This window comes from Gorilla gorilla, chromosome 6 (genome assembly GCF_029281585.2).
Source record: "Gorilla gorilla gorilla isolate KB3781 chromosome 6, NHGRI_mGorGor1-v2.1_pri, whole genome shotgun sequence".
NCBI classification, from domain to species: Eukaryota; Metazoa; Chordata; class Mammalia; order Primates; family Hominidae; genus Gorilla; species Gorilla gorilla.
In genome coordinates this window covers 39,979,870-40,000,283 of record NC_073230.2, presented here as the reverse complement: position 1 = coordinate 40,000,283, position 20,414 = coordinate 39,979,870, and the positions used below count along the sequence as shown (strand labels likewise).

At 38.4% G+C, this 20,414-nt stretch overlaps 1 protein-coding gene across 4 annotated transcripts in view; it reads right to left on the bottom strand.

Annotated features, from left to right (window-relative positions):
* The window catches only part of AVL9 (AVL9 cell migration associated), a 91,842-nt gene that overhangs the window by 26,145 nt on the left and 45,283 nt on the right, over positions 1-20,414 (bottom strand). For all 4 annotated transcript variants that reach the window (XM_004045289.5, XM_055347520.2, XM_055347521.2 and 1 more), the window contains 9 exons: positions 18,613-18,733; positions 17,111-17,196; positions 12,939-13,010; positions 10,429-10,518; positions 9,550-9,616; positions 8,078-8,118; positions 7,249-7,287; positions 3,211-3,280; positions 2,380-2,915 (listed from right to left, as the gene is read on the bottom strand). In XM_004045289.5, the coding sequence (XP_004045337.2) occupies positions 2,380-2,915; positions 3,211-3,280; positions 7,249-7,287; positions 8,078-8,118; positions 9,550-9,616; positions 10,429-10,518; positions 12,939-13,010; positions 17,111-17,196; positions 18,613-18,733 (1,122 nt within the window). The remainder of the gene's footprint in view (positions 1-2,379; positions 2,916-3,210; positions 3,281-7,248; positions 7,288-8,077; positions 8,119-9,549; positions 9,617-10,428; positions 10,519-12,938; positions 13,011-17,110; positions 17,197-18,612; positions 18,734-20,414) is intronic.

Below are 20,414 nucleotides of genomic sequence, written 5' to 3'. Positions count from 1 at the left end.
TTAAGTAAGAGTCTCACATCTTATTTGAAATCAAAAGCTAGAAATGACTAAGTTTAGTAAGGAAGGCATGTCGAAAGCTGAGACAGACAGAAATCTATGCCTCTTGCACCAAACAGTTAGCCAAGTTGTCAATGCAAAAGAAAAGTTTTTGAAGGAAATTAAAAGTGCTACTAAAAGTGTTTTTGTTTTTGTTTTGTTTTGTTTTTTAAACCAGTGAACACACAAATGGCAAGAAAGTGAAACAACAGCCTTATTGCTGATATGCAGAAAGTTTGAGTGGTCCGGATAGAAGATCAAACCAAACAGAACATTCCCTTAAGCCAAAGCCTAATCTAGAGCAAGGCCTTAACTCTCTTCGATTATATGAAAGCTGAGAGAGCTGAGAAGATGCAGAAGTATGAAGCCAGCAGAGTTAGCTCACAATGTTTAAGAAGCCATCTCTATAACATAAAAGTGCAAGGTGAAGCAGCAAGTGCTGATGAAGAAGCTGTAGCAAGTTATTCAGAAGATCTAGCTAAGGTCATTGATGAAGGTGGTTACAGATTTTGAATACAACAGATTTTCAATAAAGACAAAACAGCTTTCTATTGGAAGAAGATGCCATCCAGGACTTTTGTAGGTAGAGAAGAAGTCAATGCCTGGCTTTAAAGCTTCAAAGGACAAGCTGACTCTTACTGGGGGCTAATGCAGCTGGTGACTTTAAGTTGAAGCCAATGATGATTTACCATTCCCCAAATCCTAGGGCCCTTCAGAGTTATGCTAAATCTGCTGCCTGTGCTCCAGAATGGAAAAACAAAGCCTGGATGACAGCACATCTCTTTACAGCATGGTTTACTGTATATTTAAGGCCACTGTTGAGACCTACTACTCAGAAGAAAATAAAAAAAGATTCCTTTCACAATATTACTGCTCATTGACAATGCACCTGGTCATCTAAGGACTCTAATGAAGATGTACAAGGAGATTAATGTTTTTTCATGCTTAGGAACACAACGTTCATTTTGGAGCCCATGGATCAAGGAGTCATTTTGACTTTCAAATCCTATTATTTAAGAAACACATTTCATAAGGCTATAGCTGCCATGGATAGTGATTCCTTTGATGGATCTGGGCAAAGTAAATTGAAAGTCTTCTGGAAAAGATTCATTACTCTAGATGCCATTAAGAACATTTGTGATTCACAGGAGGAGGTCAAAATATCAATATTAACAGGAGTTTGGAAGAAGTTGATACCCCTGTCATGAATAACTTTGGGGGGTTCAAGACCTTGGGGGAGATTTGGTGGAAACAGCAAGAAAATTAGAATTAGAAGTGGAATCTGAAAATGTGACTGAATTGCTGCAAACTACTGATAAAAACTTGAACGGATGAGGAGCTGCTTCTTAGGGATGAATAAGGAGAGTGGTTTCTTGTGATGGAGTCTGCTCCTAGTGAAGATGCGGTAAATGTTGAAATGACAACAAAGGATTTTTATTCATTTATATTTAAATAAATTAAAAATTATTTAATAATTAATTGTACTTCACTTTATTGTGCTTTTAACATAATTATTATTTAAGTTTTATTCACTTTGTTGTGTTTTTAAAATAATTATTAAATTTTAAATAATAAACATTTATTATTTAAAAAATAATAGAGTCTCCCTCTGTCACCCAGTCTGGAGTACAGTGGTGTGATCACAGCTCACTTTAGCCTCAACCTCCAGGGCTCAACCGAGCCTCCTAATCTCAGCCTCCCAAGCAGCTGGGACCACAGGTGCGAGTTACGACATCTGGCTAATCAAACTCCTGGCCTCAAGTGATCCTCCTGCCTCAGCCTCCCAAAGTTTTGGGATTATAGGCATGAGCTACTGTGCCCGGCCTAAAGTATTTTTAAATTAAGATATGTACATTAAAAAAAAGACATAATGCTACAGCGCACTTAATAGACTACAGTATAGTGTAAACATAACTTTTATATGCACTTGGAAACAAAAAAATTCCTGAGACTCGCTTTATCACAGTGTTCTGTAACTGAACCATAGTATCTCTGAGGTGTGCCTGTATTTATTGAGTGCAATCAAGGCTATCTGGACTTCCTTAATTCTGTTTTTAAGGAGAAACCTGAATAATTAAAAATAGACCCAAGAGAGTGATTGTGCATATGACTCATATCTACTAAGTTTCAAAACATTTACCAATCAAAATCCCCTATATACTTCCCTATAGACTTATACTATGGTCACGGATGCCACAGTACTATGTATTTGGTATGTACTTTACAGTTTTCAAGGAAATTTTTCCAACTGAAAATGTGTTGAATACCAAAAGTTCAAAAGTTAAACTCCGAAAGGATTTTTCAAATTCTTTAAGGAATTCGATAAAAAATATTACACTTTACCTTTGTGAAGATGGCCAGGGGCATGCCATACTGATCCTCTTCCAAACCCGAAATGAGCCCTGGTATCAGGACTACCTGTCCCGTATTAGCTTGAGGTTGTACAGTAATTGGAAGACTCTCTGAGGGGACAGAGTCCTTTGGAAACAAATTTGTCTGGTCTGATCCCAGCTGTTCCCTTTCTTTCAAGTTGGGGTCCTCTAAGACACTAGGATCCAAAGTTTCCCAGTCACTTTCTGAAGAATCTGGAGATGGGTGAGATGGAGGTTTCAAATATTGATTGGTATCATTGGGTTCCTGCCCTTTGCTGCTGTCTTCCACTTGGAACAAAGGCTTCTCAGTCTTCATGGCAGCATCTTCTCCATGGTTTCCTGCCATGACTTTCCTGATAGTTCCCAAGTTGGTATGTGAAACATCAGCAGTGGATGCAGAAACAAAATCATCTGCACATGGGTTACTTTCCTGAAGCCCACCATCTTCAGACATACTCTTCCGGGGTCTATACTGAGAACAGTCACTGAGACCATGTTCAATCATGCCTAAAATATGCAATATTAAAGAACAGCTTGGCTTATAATAATATGGAAGAACCTGAGAGCTATATATTAGTAGACTCTCCTATAAAATTTAATAAGCTATGCTTGTACACATTTTAATTAAAAACAAAAAGAACAGAAAGAAACCCAGACAAAAGAGAGAAACCTATTTCCAAAAGGAAAATGTCATATTAAAATAGAAAGGATAACCCTAACGAATTTATCTTTGAAACTTTATTTCTAAAAGTTTAGGTTCCAGTACAAGTTAAAGAAAGAGTAGATACTGCTGTTTTCTTACCTGGAAAAAGGGATAACACAGTCATCAGTGCACCCACCAATTTATTCACTGGAGAAATATAAAAAAGAACCTGGAATGGAGTCAATCAAAATCAAATTAGAAAACCCATGAAGCCGTCCATAATGATAACAAATAAAAAAGAGGGAAAAATTCTTTATATAAGAATAACAGCTGGCTGGGCGCAGTGGCTCATGCCTGTAATCCCAGCACTTTGGGAGGCCGGGGTGGGTGGATCACGAGGTCAGGAGATCGAGACCATCCTGGCCAACATGGTGAAACCCAGTCTCTACTAAAATACAAAAACTTAGCCGGGCATGGTGGCACACGCCTGTGGTCCCAGCTACTCGGGAGGCTGAGGCAGGAGAATCACTTGAACCCAGGAGGCAGAGTTGCAGTGAGCCAAGATCACACCACTGCACTCCAGCCTGGCTAGAGAGCGAGACTCTGTCTCATAAAAAGAAGAATAACAGCTGCTGGGCTTGGTGGCTGGTTCACACCTGTAATCCCAGCACTTTGGGAGGCCAAGGCGGGCAGATAATGAGGTCAGGAGATCGAGACCAGCCTGACCAACATGCTGAAACCCCGTCTCTACTAAAAGTACAAAAATTAGCCAGGCATGGTGGCACACACCTGTAATCCCAGCTACTCAGGAGGCTGAGGCAGGAGAATTGCTTGAACCCGGGAGGTGGAGGTTACAGTGAGCTGAGATTATGCCACTGCACTCCAGCCTGGGCGACAGAGCGAGACTCTGTCTCAAAAAAAAAAAAAAAAAAAAAAAGAGTAACAGCTAATAAACATAGAAGTACTAACAGACAAATCACCATTTAGCATCTACCGTGATTTAGGTACAAATTACCAACAGATGCTAAAACTACTGTGAAACAACAGGATAGTCACAATGTCTGAAATTTATCATTCTAAGGATTAGCTATTAAGGTGGCAACCACCACCTCAACCAAATGATCGAACTTCACATCACCAATACTACTAACTACAAATAGTTATGGGCCTCCTGATATTATGTCCTGACAGAGACACACCACTACCTGTGTAGGATTTTTGCTAAAAAGGTTTAATCTGAAACTAGCCACAAGAAAACAAACAAATCTCACCCTAGAACACTAGTCTTGATTATTTTTAAAATGCCAGTGTCACAAAATATAGAAAGAAAAGAACAAACAAAAAAAGAGACAGAGGTGGAATACCTTTTTGAAATAAAAGAGAGCTAGCAATGCAGTACATGATCCTTGACTGGATCCCAGACTGAAAACAACAATCAGGTCAGGTGTGGTGGTTCACACCTGCAATCCCAGCACTTTGGGAGATTGAGGCAGGAGGATCACTTGAGGCCAGGAGTTCAAGACCAGCCTGCACAACACAGCAAGACCCTATCTCTATTCTTTAAAATAAAAAATTAAATAATAATTAAAAAAAGAAAACAGCTACAAAGGACATTATCATATCTGGAGAAATTTGAAAATGGACTGTATGTCAGATTTCTCTTATTATCTCAATGTTAAATTTCCTGAATGTGAAAATGGTATTCCGATTATGTAGGAATATTTTCTTTTTCTTAAGAAATACATCCTGAAGTATTTATTTAGGAGTGAAGTACCATAATGTCTACAAATTACTTTCAAGGTATTATGATTCAGGGGAAAAAATGGACATATATAAAGGAATACAGACTGGGTGTGGTGGCTCATGCTGGTAATCCCAGCACTGTGGTCCCAGCTACTCAGGAAGCTGAGGTGGAAGAATTGCTTGAGCCTGGGAGTTAGAGGTTGCAGTGAGCCATGATCACACCACTGCACTCTAGCCTGGGCAACAGAGCTATACCCTGTCTCAAAAAATAAAAAGGAATTCAAAGTGTTCTGTGGCTGGATAGTGATGATGGCTGCATAACATGAATGTACTTGATAGCACTGAATTGTACACCTTAAAATGGTTACGATGATAAATTGTATGTTATGTGTATTTTATCACAATTTTAGAAATTAAATAAAAATTTTTGAAACACCACACTAGTATGCTGGGTTCATTTTTTTAAAAAAAACTTTATCTTTTTTTCTGTTTGAAGGAATACTCATTCATTCATTCATTCATTCATTCATTTACTTTGAGATGGAGTCTCGCTCTGTCACCCAGGCTAGAGTGCAGTGGTGCGATCTTGGCTCACTGCAACCTCTGCCTCCCTGGTTCAAGCAATTCTCCTGCCTCAGCCTGCTGAGTAGCTGGGACTACAGGCACCTGCCACCATACCTGGCTAATTTTTGTATTTTTAGTAGAGATGGGGTTTCACCATGTTGGCCAGGCTGTTCTCAAACTCCTGACCTCAAGTGATCACCCACCTTAGCCTCCCAAAGTGCTGAGATTACAGGCGCGAGCCACTGTGCCCAGCTTGAAGGAATATATATTTCTTATAGAAAAATAGGATACAGAAAAATATTCCCTTTAAAAAAAATAACCTATGTTCTCACCAAACTAGGTTGATATCTTTACTTCCAGTCCCTTTTCAATTAATATATATTCATTTATAAAATGGGATCATAGGCTTGACTTGTTGTAGACAAACTTTTCTCACTTAACATGCCATGAAAATCTTTAAAACAATAAAAACATCTTAGTATCTTTTTTATTGTCTGAAATTCTATACAACATACAAGATAAACTAATAGTTACTCACTTATAATTTATTATTCTGTGACAGACTCTCTTAGAGCTTTGTGTCCAATTCAGATTAATTTTGGAAAATAGATCTCTAACAGGAGAATTACTGGGTCAAAGGAATATTTTTAAGGTAATGAACTAAAGTGGATATTGTGCATGGTCGACTCCCCAACATTCTTTCAACCCCGACTCCACTAGGCACAGTAATACGGTATATAAAACTGGCCCAGATCCAAGGATGGCTCCTGATTAGTCTAAACCAAAGGCTGGTGAACTTTTTCTCTAAAAGGTCAGATAAATATTTTTGCTTTGTGGGCCATATGGTCTGTCACAACTATTCAACTCTGCCACTACAGTGTGAAAGCAGCCATAAACAGCAAGTAAATAAATGGGTCTGATTTCCAATAAAATTTTATGTATAACAATAGGTAGTAGGTCAGATTTGGCCTTGGGACTAAGCCAATCATGGCAAACCCATGCCTTTGTATTAGGGAGTGGTCGGGAACCCAAGTTTAAGCCAATCAGGGCAAACATGTATTTGGCCACAGGAGTAGCCATGTGTGTGGCCTGTAATAGGCCCAAACAAATTGAAGGAAATAATTATTGCTTTTTTAATTGTTATTTTTTGAGACAGTGGCTCTGTTTGCAGGCTGGAGTGTAGTGGCACGATCTCAGCTCACTGTAATCTCCACCTCCCAGGCTCAAGCCATCCTCTTACCTCAGCCTCCCAAGTAGCTGGGACTACAGGCACATGCCACCACACCCAGCTAATTTTTGTATTTTTTGTAGAGATGGGGTTTCTTTCACCATGCTGCCCAGGCTGGTCTCAAACTCCTGAGCGCAAGTGATCCTCCTGCTTCAGCCTCTGAAAGTGCTAGGATTACAGGTGTAAGCCACCGTGCCCGGCCAAGAATTCTTATTAGATTGTTTAGGAGGAGGAATTATTTCTGCCAGCAGTTATGATTGAGGAAGCAAATAACCCAATTACTGTCGGCAGTTCCCTATACTACCAGGGAAACTAGGCCCTGGAACAAGCTAGCACTGTGCACTGTAGAGCAAAGAGATGGAAAAAACCTAGGCACTTAATTACACTATGGAGCCACTGAGTCAAATCCTGAAATCTAAAGTGAGCCAACATGTCCTTTTTATTTAAGTCAGCTTAAAATTGAGTTGTATGTTACCTACAGAAAAGCTGCATGAATTTATATTTTTATGGCAGAGAACAAGAAAATGTGCTTCAGCTCACCACAATGATAGGCAAAAAGTATCTTAATACTTTATCATTAGTTTCAATTTTATGAAATAATGTAAAAAAAAGTGAATAAAAGTTGAATACTCCATCTTTCCTTTCATCCCTTAGGATCGTACCTTTTTTTCAAGAAGAATTAGCTTAAATAGGATTAAGACCTGCAAAAGGAAAAAAAAAATGTTGTATTGAAATGAGAGACTCAAGCCTATAATTCATCTTTTCCCCTCCTAAAACATAACCATAATCAGTAATACTAAATACAGCACTTTAAAAAGTACATGAAAAATTATGAACTTATACTGAGAAGTTAATATTACCTGTGTACTCTTAAATGTGAGAATCACTTAAATCTCTAACTGAAATTATTTTTTCTTGAAGGGGTGGTACCATTTTTGCTTGAAGTATCTGTAAGCTCTTTAAAGGGGACCCTGCTCTTTAAATAAATACTTTATTTCTGGATGTCCAGAGTGTTCACATAGCAGGTGCTCAGTAAATGTTTGTTAAATAAATAATCAACGTGTTTATATCCCAGTCAACATCTGCTTTAATAATAAAGATCAGAAGGTATAAGTATATATAGATGTTTTATTGAAAAATGCTCCATTCTCAGGGCAACATATAAAATATTCTGCAAGATCAAAACCTGTTTCTTTCCACTCTAATCTCATGATTGATGAAATTGCAAAAGCAATAGAAAAAATTACCCTATCCTGCAAAGAAGTAAACAGTATTTGTGCTCTTTTAAATTTCTACAATACAAGCACTACCAACACTTTTAATTTTGTATAGATATGAGGCCAAGTACATCTTAGAAGAACTAAAGCATGGTATGCCACAATCTGCATTCAATTTAGCACACTGAATTTGGCAGTTAAATGAGCACACTAAGAACAGTGTTGGCCATTTTAGTACTGTACATCATAAATTTATTTAAATAAGGTACCATACCTTGTGTCGAAAATGAAGGACAAGATCTCGAGGTGACAGACCTACAATGTTAACAAAAAAGCTCAAGTGTGACTACAATGTAATGTTTTTGCTGCAGAAAGGTTATTTTCCCCTTAACAGAAAGAAAGGTTAAAAAAAAAAAAGTAGGAATATGCAAATATCCAAATATTTCTGTAATGTTTGATTAGGTACACATATACTCAGAAACAGTGCTGTTCAGTACAACTTTCTGCAAGGATGAAAATATTTTAAACCTGTCTTGTCCAATACAGTAGCCAATACAGAGCAATTGAAATGTGGCATGTGTGACTGAGACAAACTGACTTAAGTTTTATTAAAATTTTATTAATTTCAATCTAAATGTAGACAGCTATAGGTGGCTAGTAGCTACTGTTTTGGACAGTGCAGGTTTAACACATTTCCCCATTCTATAAACATAAACTACACAAGTTTAGAAATGATATAGCTTATATTATAGTGGCAATCAATGATTAAACAAGGTTTTTGGTCATGGCACTTCATATGTTATTATTTCTGAAACACAGTCTATCACCTGCCTGAAACAACACAGTACAAGAGAAAATAATTTAGACAAAAATATGTTCTCAGAATAGGACCTCATATTATGCAGAATAATAGTTTATATTACACAGAGGATTGCAATCATAAACTACCACAATTGGCAACTGCATGCTGAAATTGGAATTGAGTGAGCATACACCACTATGTGATTAAAAAGTTTTAATCACAAAATGGATATTTATTGAGTTGCCCATTGAATATTTTGGCTACCAGTGGATATTCTGGGTTGTCAAGATAGTATAAATTAAACAAAAATCCCTAACCTGAAGAATCTTATAAAAGAGCTGAGCAGCTTTCTATCTTGCTTCATCTGTTATGATAGGGAATTAAGCTGGTCAGTATTAATGCAAAGAAAAGAAAAAACAATAAAAAACTTCCATTACTATCCTAAAAGGTAGAAATTCCAGCCTGGGCACCATAGGGACACCTTGTTTCTACAAAAAAAACCCAAAACAAACAAACAAACAAAAAAAACAACTAGCTGGGAGTGATGGCATGCACCTGTGGTCCCAGCTACTCAGGAGGCTGTGGCAGGAGAATTGCTTGAGCCCAGGAGGTCAGGCTGCAGTGAGCCACGATCACACCACTGTACTCCAGCCTGGGTGAGAAAATGCTATCCATTTTCAATGATAATTGAGGTAGTTTGTCTCAAAAAAAAAAAAGGCAGAAATTCACCTTGTACGTTAATAGTTGTAAACCTGGTATGTTCTAATACTCTTCTCAGTATAAACACTGGCTAAGAAGATATTTAAGGAAGAAACAGCATCAAATGTTGAAGAATTTAGATCCCATATAGAGATGTAATTCTAATCAAAGTTTTACACGCAACTCAGTTTGCTAAACAAATAGAAATGAGGGAATCTCTTTTAACTTGTAAGTCAGTTACTTACCAAGATATACTTGGGATCCTTCTAATGAAGCACCTCCCAAGGAACTATTCATATGTTCATAAAGCTCCTATAAAATATAGATTGAATTTAGCACATTTGACTATCATTTTAGATCTGAATTAGAAATATATTGATCAGAAAAAAGCTGATTCCTTAATTGAGGTAGTTTGTTCTGCTAGGCGCTAAATTTAAAAACAATCAAGCCTCTCTGCAACCTTGCCAGTTCTCATTTCTTCTCTTCTGGATATGAGCAGTATCAGAAGAGATGTGGGCAGTGAGTATGAAAAGCTACTCAGGGTATTCCTTTCTCCCTCTACATTTTAGAGCATGATTCATTCACATAGTGGTATGAATTCCTAGTATAAATCCCCTCTGCTCCCTTGCTAAGTCCCTAGATGTCCTACTCCCACCAGAATCCAAGAGAGATCCATATTCTTTACATGAATGGCAGCACTGAGGAAAACATGCTGTCCATTTTCAATAAAATAATCATGTGGTTTTTCTGATCTATGTATTGGGAACTAGGAACCAGAAACCTAATATATAAAAATACTGTGCAGTTTATTAATAAGATAAGCAAATTTACAGAAGCAATGCCATAGCAAAAGGGCTATTATCCACTAAGAGAAACATTACTGTTAGTTATAGTTATTTGTAGTCATTATTTCCTTAAAAAAAAAAAAAAAAAAAAAAAAAAGTTTGGTTAAATTTAGTATTTGGGCAGATTCCTAGTCTTTCAATGTTTTAATGCAAATGTGTTTTCACATTAGAATGTCTTTCTTAAGGTAATAATTATCCTTCACAGTATTACTGACAATATTTACTTGATTCATGAGTCTATCTTCAGCCAAACACATCTATAGAGGGGTATAAAGTTACCTTTAGAATAGAAATTTGGGAAAAATCCTTCTCTTCAAAATATGCATGTGTAATGAGTTGAAGTTTTGCTTGAAGTAAACCATACAGAGGCTTAAAGGAAAAAAGAGAAATTACCATTGATTAATAATTGGTTGATAACAGTAAAATTGGTTGATAATAGTAAAACAAACAGAACCCCACAACTTTTTAATTTGGAGAAAAAAGTTAGTAACTATCAACTTTAGTGCGTATTATTCATAGTTGAAAGCCGTGAAGTCATCTGTTCTTTGGCTACAAGTGAAAAGTACCTGAAACACTGAGTACAGTGCTTAAGAGTGTGGGCTCAGACTTGCTGGGCCTGGCTCCATCACTCAGCTCTGGGAATTTAACCTCTCCACCTCTGCGTGCTGATCTGAACATGGGCATATGAAAATAGTACATCTTACTTGACTGTTTTAAGGATTAAATAACAGGTAAAAGCACTTGGTAAAAAGTATCTGACACACAGAAAGTATCCAAACATTAGCGATTACTATTACATGATTTAAAACATATTCTAATTCTGCACACTTTTTTGCTGGCCTGTAGCGACATTTAATCATCCTTATAACAGCTTGTTTTTATATCTATTTGAACATTCATGATTACATTTTTTGTCCTCTGTGGAGGCTCACAACAACTAGTTTGTGTCCTTTATCATAATATTGTTTTATATATTTGAGCAAAGTTATCCCTTAATGCTTATTTCTCTATTTAGAATCTTCTACCATTTTCATCTTTTTATTTGTAATGTTCTTTTCTAGATGTTTTCTATGTCCATTTCAGGATGTAATGACCAATGATGTATATATACGCTAATTAATTAAAAACAAGTAATACTGGAGAAGTCTCTTTCCCAGTATCCCTGTTAATATATCATGATTCCCATCAAAGTATAAAATCATTTATTTTTATACATAGACTTCAATACATAGACCAGAAAAACCACAACCAGACCTTTCTGAGTAAGCTACCCTCTTCCCATCCCTTGTGTCTGCTTTAGAGACAGATAAAACTCGATTTTTTTACCCCAATTTTATCACTTAGTAGTTACATGTCTGTGAGAATTACACATTTTTTCTCTGAGATATGCCTTTATTTATAAAATGAGAACAGTAAATATGTCTCAATATTGTTATAAGGATGGAAATGACAATTACACATAAAAAGTGTCTGGTACAGAATTAATGCCTGATATATAGGCACTCAATAAATGGCATCTATTATTATTGTAATCGTCCTTTGAAGAATGATTACTCAGGAAGCCTCTTAACATGTTGCACTTCCTTTAATATCTGGTACTCTTACTCTTCTGTCATCTGGTCCAGTATAAAAAAGCTATTCACTCATGTATATTTTTGAGGCTACTCTTCTCAAAGGTGTGTACAGGAATCAGATGAATAATCGATCAATTTTCTGACATTGGGGTCTTTTATAATAGCCATTCCTTTTCTTTTTTCTTTCTTTCTTTTTTTTTGAGACGGAGTCTCCCTCTGTTGCCCAGGCCGGAGTGCAGTGGCTGATCTCTGCTCACTGCAACCTCCACCTCCTGGGTTCAAGTGATTCTCTTGCCTCAGCCTCCTGAATAGCTGGGATTAGAGGGGTGCACCACCGTGCCTGGCTAATTTTTTTTTTTTATTTTTAGTAGAGACAGGGTTTCAGCATGTTGGTCAGGCCGGTCTCAAACTCCTGACCTCATGATCCGCCCACCTCGGCCTTCCAAAGTGCTGGTATTACAGGCGTGAGCCACCATGCCCGGCCACAGCCATTCCTTTTCTAGGAGACTATTCTTGCCTTATGTATAAAATTACTTCCTGGAAGAAATATTCTCATCCTCAAAATTTTATTTTGGATGAAATAAGATTTTGGGGGGGCACGATGGCTCACTCCTGCAATCCCAGCACTTTGGAAGGCTGAGGCGGGTGGGTTGCTTAAGCTCAGGAGTTTGAGACCAGCCTAGGCAACATGGTAAAACCTCGTCTCTACCAAAAATACAAAAATATTAGCCAGGCATGGTAGTGCATGCCTGTGGTCCCAGCCACTCAGGAGGCTGAGGTTGGAGGATTGCTTGAGCCTAGGAGGCAGAGGTTGCAGTAAGCCAAGGTCACGCCACCATACTCCAGCCTGGGCAACAGAGTGAGACTCTGTCTCAAAAAAAAAATTTTATATATATATATATATATATATATATAAAAATATATACTTTTTTTTTTTGGACAAAACCAAAATGGATAAATGAAATATATCAGCTACCTCATTTTGTTTATGTGTCAACTTACTTTCCAATAGCTATAAGATCTCCTTTCTCTTACCAAGTCTTGGGTAGAGGTGCAAATGAAAACTGCTGAAAGGGAAAGAGAATGAGGAGATGCTAGGGCATAAATAATTTTAATATGTCATTTAAATCTCTTCTTATTCTAATAGTGCCTTATCCTTAAAGAAAGATCTGCCATGAAGGTTTAACATAATGAACAAGTTACTTCGTCTCTTACCAGCTTGCTTAGAACACAGACGCTTTTCTGAACAGTCTCTCTGGTGATATCTGCTTGCCTTACTTTCAGTGCCTATTATGAACAAAGAGCAATTTATCAGAAATATTTCATAGCAATATTTCAAAAATATTTTTTCAACATAAAAATAGCAATTATATATAAGAAATTTCTTACATTCAGTTAAATTCAAAAAGTTTTTTATTAAGACTCTCAGGAAATATTGAACAAATAAATGTCAGTTTGGGCCTATGTGCCAGAATCTGTGGGAGGCACTGGGAATATAATAGTGAATGGACAATCCCGAATCTCAAGGAATTTATAATCTCATGGAGAATACTTTATGTATAAGTCACCAGGCCCAAATCAGCCATTCAATGCAAATCAATCACTGTTGATTCTGGTTATAAATGGACAGTCCTTTCAGAGACCATTGTTTCTGGTGAGAAGGGGCTAGTTTAAGAGACGACAAAAGGCCAAGAGCAATGGCTCACGCCTGTAATCTCAGCATTTTGGGAGGCTGAGGTGGGTGGGTCACCTGAGGCCAGGAGTTTGAGACCAGCCTGGCCAACATGGTGAAACCCCATCTCTACTAAAATTACAGAAATCAGCCAGGTGTGGTGGCACAAGCCTGTAATCCCAGCTACTTGGAAAGCCGAGGCAAGAGAATTGCTTGAACCCGGGAGGCAGAGGTTGCAGTGAGCTGAGATCACGCCACTGCACTCCAGCCTGGGCGAAAGAGTGAGACTCCGTCTCAAAAAAAAAAAAAAAAAAAAAAAAAACAAAAGAAAAAAGAGATGACAAAAACAGACAGCTTTTTCTCCAGAGATGGAAGAACTGCCAGCAATTTTGTTAAGTTAGTTGTTCCATGTTGCCTGGACACTTGTATTGGCGCCCAGCACCAAACACAAGCACATAACTTATTTCTCAGTGATTGTGAGGATGACTGTGAGATTTCTACAGTCCTCTACTAGTAGAGAGCAAATCTTCATTTGATTAACCTCAGGCAAGGCTGTGAGGGAAGTAAGAAAGACTTCCTCCTCTAGTGTACTGCCTGACACCTTCTTGGATCTGTCCTGAGGACCAAGGGGCCCCCATGTTTTCAACTGATGACTGATGAACAGACTTTAAATTAGCTGTGGAGTAGAATCCTTCCTCCTGATTGGATTCATCCACTGTCTTATCTTCATTCGAAAGGAGTTGAAGTCTTTCTTCCAGGCTCAAGGTCCCTCCAATAATTGGTTTATCTGTCTGCTTCTATTGCCTATTATCTATTGAGAAGGACAGCAATCACTGGGAAAATGGGCAACTCTAATGTACTCCTGAGTGGGTCAGAACCAGGGAGTGGGGAGACAGGCAGTATTTAAAGGCTATGCAGAGCACGAGGGCTGTTAAAACAGCACTGAGGGATAAGACCCACTTGGTAGAAATAATTTTACTAGTGCTTACATGACATACGGGTAATAAAAGGTATTAAAAGGAACAGATTTCCAAGAACGGGCAGCAGCTCAATTCATCTCACATATAAGTATGTAAAGGTAATAGTGTAACAGTGAAGTAGCAAAAGAACATAACTAACTCCATTTTTTTAGGCAGCGTTTCCCTATTTGTGCACATAGGCAAGGATAATTTTAGAGCACTAAGATAATATGCAAAAATGGCAATCATGCAGGTTTTAAAACCAACTCTGGGATTTAAAAAGTACGTAAACAACTAACTATGTTTTGTTAAAGATTTATAGGAGCATTGTGGCCTGACCAATGACAAAGAAGTATCCAAATTCCTTGGACCCTCGCTGGTACCCAGATGTCTGTGTGTCACCTCTTGATACCAACTTCCTCTTCTTCCCCATATCCCTCTCCCATAAAAATCCTCCAGCCAGACTGAAAAATTTAAGATGCTACTTTAGAATGCTAGCTCACCATCTAGCTGGCTTTCCAAATAAATCTGCTTTTCCTCCCAGCAACTCTCTTCTCTCCTGTCTTTTGAGCAGCATGCAGCCAAACCTGGGTTCGATTACAATAGTATATGAAAACATCAACTGCTCAAAGCTGTCAGGCAAACTCTTACTCTCAGGTTTTTTTTATCTTTTTATTTTTATTTTTTTTATTTTTTTGAGGGAGTCTCACTCTGCTGCCAGGCTGGAGTGCAGTGGCGCCATCTCGGCTCACTGCAGCCTCCGCCCTCCTGGGTTCAAGCAGTTCTCCTGCCTCAGCCTCCCAAGTAGCTGGGACTACAGGCGTGTGCTGCCACGCCTGGCTAATTTTTTTATATTTTTAGTAGATATGGGGTTTCACTATGTTAGCCAGGATGGTCTTGATCTCCTAACTTCGTGATCCGCCCGCCTTGGCCTCCCAAAGTGCTGGGATTACAGGTGTGAGCCACCGGGGTCCAGCCTCTTTTATCTTTATTTTCTCAGCTTCATTGAGGTATAATTGACAAAAATTGTATACATTTAAGGTGTATGTTATTATTTGACATAATATCTTTAGCTTTAGATTCAGTTATTCATGACATAACATGGGTGTTCCAGGTTCCAGGCCCTGTGCTTACAGGGTTACTTCATGGTAGTTACCTACTTTGGGTATCCTGGAATTTACACCCATGGTTTACATTTAAGTGGGTCAGGGGAAAAAGAGACACACAGTCTATGAGTCTAGGTGATGGGTACACAGGTACTCAAGGTACTATGTTTTAAATTTACCTGCATATTTGAAATTTCCTTCATAACAAGTTAGAAAAAGATTTACTAATTATTCACCCGAGGGAGCTTTTAAAACTTTTAATTGTCCAGGCTCAAATCCCAGCGATTCTAATTCAGTCACTAGGAGGAAAAGCTAGGTACAGATATTAAAAAAAAAAAAAAAAAAAAAAAAAAAAGTCTCCAGGTAATTCTAGTTAAAAATCATTGTTTTAGAGCAGTGGTTGTCAATCTTGACTACGTAGAAAAATCACCTGGGGAGCTTTTAAAACATTCCCACCTCCCATGTCTAGATCATTAAATCAGAATCTTTTGGGGCGGGGGCAGACCCACTCATCCTAGCTTTTAAAGCTCTCCAGGTGATTGCAATGTGCAGCTGAGACTAAGAACCGCTCACTACTTTAGAGTATTAATGACCTTTTGAGAGGAAAGAGCTTTTTACTCATCAAGATTATCCCCACCACAAAAAAACAGTGCTACACATAAGCAAACCATGAAAGGTGGGGCCACCATCTTGGCTTATTTGAATTTATCAATTAGAGCTATTATAGTAAGTCAGGCATTAAGCTAGCAGGTAGTTTAAGAATAATCAAGGCTGGGCGCAGTGGCTCATGCCTGCAGAGGCTGAGATGGGCAGATCACTTGAGCTCAGGAGTTCGAGACCAACCTGGGCATCATGGTGAAACCTTGTCTCGATAAAAAAATACAAAAATTAGCTGGGTGTGGTGGCACACACCTGTATCCCAGCTACTTGGGAGTCTGAGATGGGAGGAGGGCTTGAGCTCAGGGTCAAGGCTGCAGTGAGCCAAGATTGTGCCACTGCACTCCAGCCTAGGCAACAGAGTGAGACTCTTCCTCAAAAAAAAAAAAAAAAAAAAAAAAAAAAGAAATCTTAGAGATAATTAGGACAGCTTATGAGTAGTTGGGAGCCCCTCTAAGCACGTCCCACTACTTCTGAAATGCTGCTTAAAAAAAAAACCAAGGCACAGTGGTGCACACCTGTAGTCCCAGCTACTCAGCAGGCTGAGGCAGGAGGATCCCTTGAGCCTAGGAGTTCAAAACCAGCCTGGGCAAAATAGCAAGGCCCTGTCTTTAAAAAAATAAAAAAACTAAAAAACACACAAGCATTACCACTCAATTTTTCTAAGTTATATGCCAAACACTAGAAACAGAAAATTCAAAGACATCTTGAAATGTAAATACAGTATTTAAAAGACAAATAGATAATTTATGTATCACTATCTAAAAGCAATGTACAAAATATTATGATACAAATACAAGCATAGCTGCCAATGTCAACTTAATAAAATGCTTCTGTGAAAAAACTGGCACTATTGAAAAAACAGCTACAAATTGTATACAAAAATCTAAAACAACATTACAGGCACCACTGAAAAATAAAGACTGTGTTTCTTTAAGTGTCCAACATCTAAGAAAGGACTTTGGAATTGTTTTTCACTATTAACTATCATACCTTGGCTTCAATTTGTCGATAGCAAGAGATACCAAATACTGTGGCTCCATTTCCATTTCTGGGTGGCAAGTGAAAAAACACAGTATCTAAGAGATACATAGAAAAATGTAAATAGTGAGGTGAATTACCCTTATTAATAAGTAGTATAATCTGAAGCTATCATAATGCAGTCATTAACACAAAAATGATGATAAAACAAGGAATCCAAATCATACTTATTTGTAGCACCACAACCAATGGTTTCCTAGAATTTTTCTCATTGCCTTATGGTAAATACTCATCACAAAAAGCCCAAGAGATGGAATTATAACAGGTCAAACTGAGACTACAATTACAGAAAATACTTAATCTTTAGGGAATCGTTCTAGATGAAAAGAAAGTAGACAGTCATAAAAGCCAACAGCAACACACGAACCTTGAATGAATACAAGAAATTTGGGGGACAACTGAGAAAATTTGAACACAGATTGGATGTTAGATAGTATTATGAAATTACTGTTAAATCTCTTAGCTGTGATAATGGTACTGGAAGTTACACTGGGGAATGATCTCATTCTCAGATCTTAAGTATTTAAAGTGTCACAATGTTTGCAACTGCCTTTCAGATAGATAGTACAGACAAAATTATACATATACACAAATATAAAGAAAATCTGTAGAACATTTGCTATAATCTTAATTCACATGTTTGTAGCAGTCCTTTTGCTGGGCATGGTGGCAGAGCCAGGCATGGTGGCTCACGTCTATAACCACAGCTACTGGGAAGGCTGGGGTAGGAGAACTGCTTGAGCTCAGGATTTTGAGACCAGCCTGGGCAACAGGGCAACATAGTGAGATTCCGTCTCCAAAAATAAAAAAAAAAGAAAGAAAATCAATAGCAACAATAACAACAAAAACATTTTTGTAGAGCATCAAATACCATAGTAAAATACAGTCCTTCATTAAGTCAGGCAAAGTACTCAGTTATAGGGTGGTAGGAGATTCGGTAAGAACTTCATAGCCCTGCTTTCTTTGAGGGTGTTAACATGCTCTGCATGCAAGCAAGCAACCTTGCAAGCAGAGTACTTGTGACAGCAGTGGTTCCAGAGGCACAAAAACAATCTCAGCTGTTTCTAAGGTGGGCACTGGAGTGATAACCTAGTACTGCAAGTATGCAGCTAGAGTCCCAAGCAATGTATAGCTGGTGCTGGTAAGCCCCCTGATTTGCCTCTGAGGAGTATGAAGTATAGATGTAGGAAGTGCTTCCAGTGGTGGCTGTCCTGCTCTGGCTAATCACTTGGCAGAAGCGTGGCCAAGGTTCACCAGCCACAGCCAATGTAAGCCTGGCACTCCTTTAGAGGTGCTCTAGTGAATGACTAGTTATCTCCAAACAAGCATGTAAATATTTTATAAATAGTTCTAACAGGCTGAAGGCCTTTAATTTCTAAGTATTTAGAACCTAAGATATCTTGGCAAATTTTTTCAAAAATGGCACCTAACTGCTTCACTGTCTTGTTACATACCTTCCTGGTAGTTGTGTGCGCCATCTGGTAAGGCAAGGAAGGGCAAATACTTCCATTCTTCAGGTAAAGTGTGGCTGTCATGTCCATCTCCTGGAATCAGGGGCGGGTAAGAGAATTCAACCTAAAATAGTAAGGAATGTTAGCCAAAAGGTGGTTGACCAAAGGAAGCATTTTATTCTGATAGGTAAAAATGCTTTTAAACCCTGAATGACAGAAGTTGGGATAAGCCACACTGTATAATGTCATTTGATATCATCAGCAAACCTATGGCACGGAAGAGGGGAAAAAAAAGCAGTAAAAGGAGGAAAAGTTTATAAGCCTTTCTCCACTTTCTGATTTAAGGTCGGTTAAAGTTTAATGTGCATAACGGTAGTGGGGTTGGTGATTGAACTGCAGATTGATATCTGGGGGCTGTCATCAAACAGATGGTAATTGAAGCCACAGGGCCCTAAGGAAAACCAATGGCCTACTGAATTGAGTAGGAGAGGTCCAACAAAGGAGCCCCAAGTTGACCCCAGAATCACTTTTGGAACCAATCCTTTAATGTGGAAAAATAGGATGGCTCATCTTTCCACATTTGAATGAAATCAAGCTGCCACTTGAATCACAGGAAAGCCAACGGTAAAAGGGCTTTAAAAATGATTTAAAATTTTTGTCCACTGAATTTAAAATTTGTGATTGTTTCTTCTTTTTTTCTTTTTGAGACAGTCTCGCTCTGTCAGCCAGGCTGGAGTGCAGTGGCATGATCTCGGCTAACTGCAACCTCTGTCTCCCAGGCTCAAGCAATTCTCCTGCCTCAGCCTCCCGAGTAGCTGGGATTACAGGTGTGTGCCACCACGCCCGGCTAATTTCTTTCTTTCTTTTTTTTTTTTTTTTGTATTTTTAGTAGAGACAGGGTTTCACCACGTTGGCCAGGCTGGTCTCGAACTCCTGACCTAAGGTAATCCGCCTGCCTCGGCCTCCCAAAGTGCTGGGATTACAGGCGTGAGGCACTGTGCCCGGCCAATTCGTGATTATTTCTAAAGGTGATCCAATTCCATATTTAAAATGTTTAAAGACACCAAAAAAAAAGGACTGTAAAAAAGACTGCCTCCCACCCTTGATATCACCACCCCAGCTACCCAGTCCCTGCTCCCATCTCCAGAAGCAATCAACGTTTTCCATTTAGAAGAACTCTTTAAAAGTTTAGATTAAGGAGTAAAACTTTTCTTCCAGAGATCATTTAAAATCAACTGAAAAATTGGCTGGGCACGGTGGCTCACACCTGAATTCTCAACACTTTGGGAGCTGAGGTGGGTGGATCACTTGAGGCCAGAAGTTCGAGACCAGCCTGGCCAACATGGTGAAATCCCGTCCCTACTAAAAATATAAAAATTAGTCAGGTGTGGTGGCACATGCCTGTAATCCCAGCTACTCAGGAGGCTGAGGCAGGAGAATCACTTGAACCCAGGAGGTAGAGGTTACAGTGAGCTGAGATTGCGCCACTGCACTGCAGCCTGGGCAACAAGAGTGAGACTCTGTCTCAAAAAAAAAAAAAAAATTAACTGAAGGTGAGGCATAAATAACCTCCAGTTACATTTCTCTGTATCTTCTCTATGTATTTATCATACAGGTTTCATCCCAGTTTGCTTTGTTGGACAATTTTCTAAAGTGTGAGGGAAGGCAGGATGTGACAATGAGGTAAGATACACACAAATTCAAAGATGATGTTATGAAGTTGGCAATTTTAGAGTTAAAAAAGTTACCAATTCAGAATTATTTTTTAACACCAAAAATAAATGTAAAAAAATAAATAATCATAT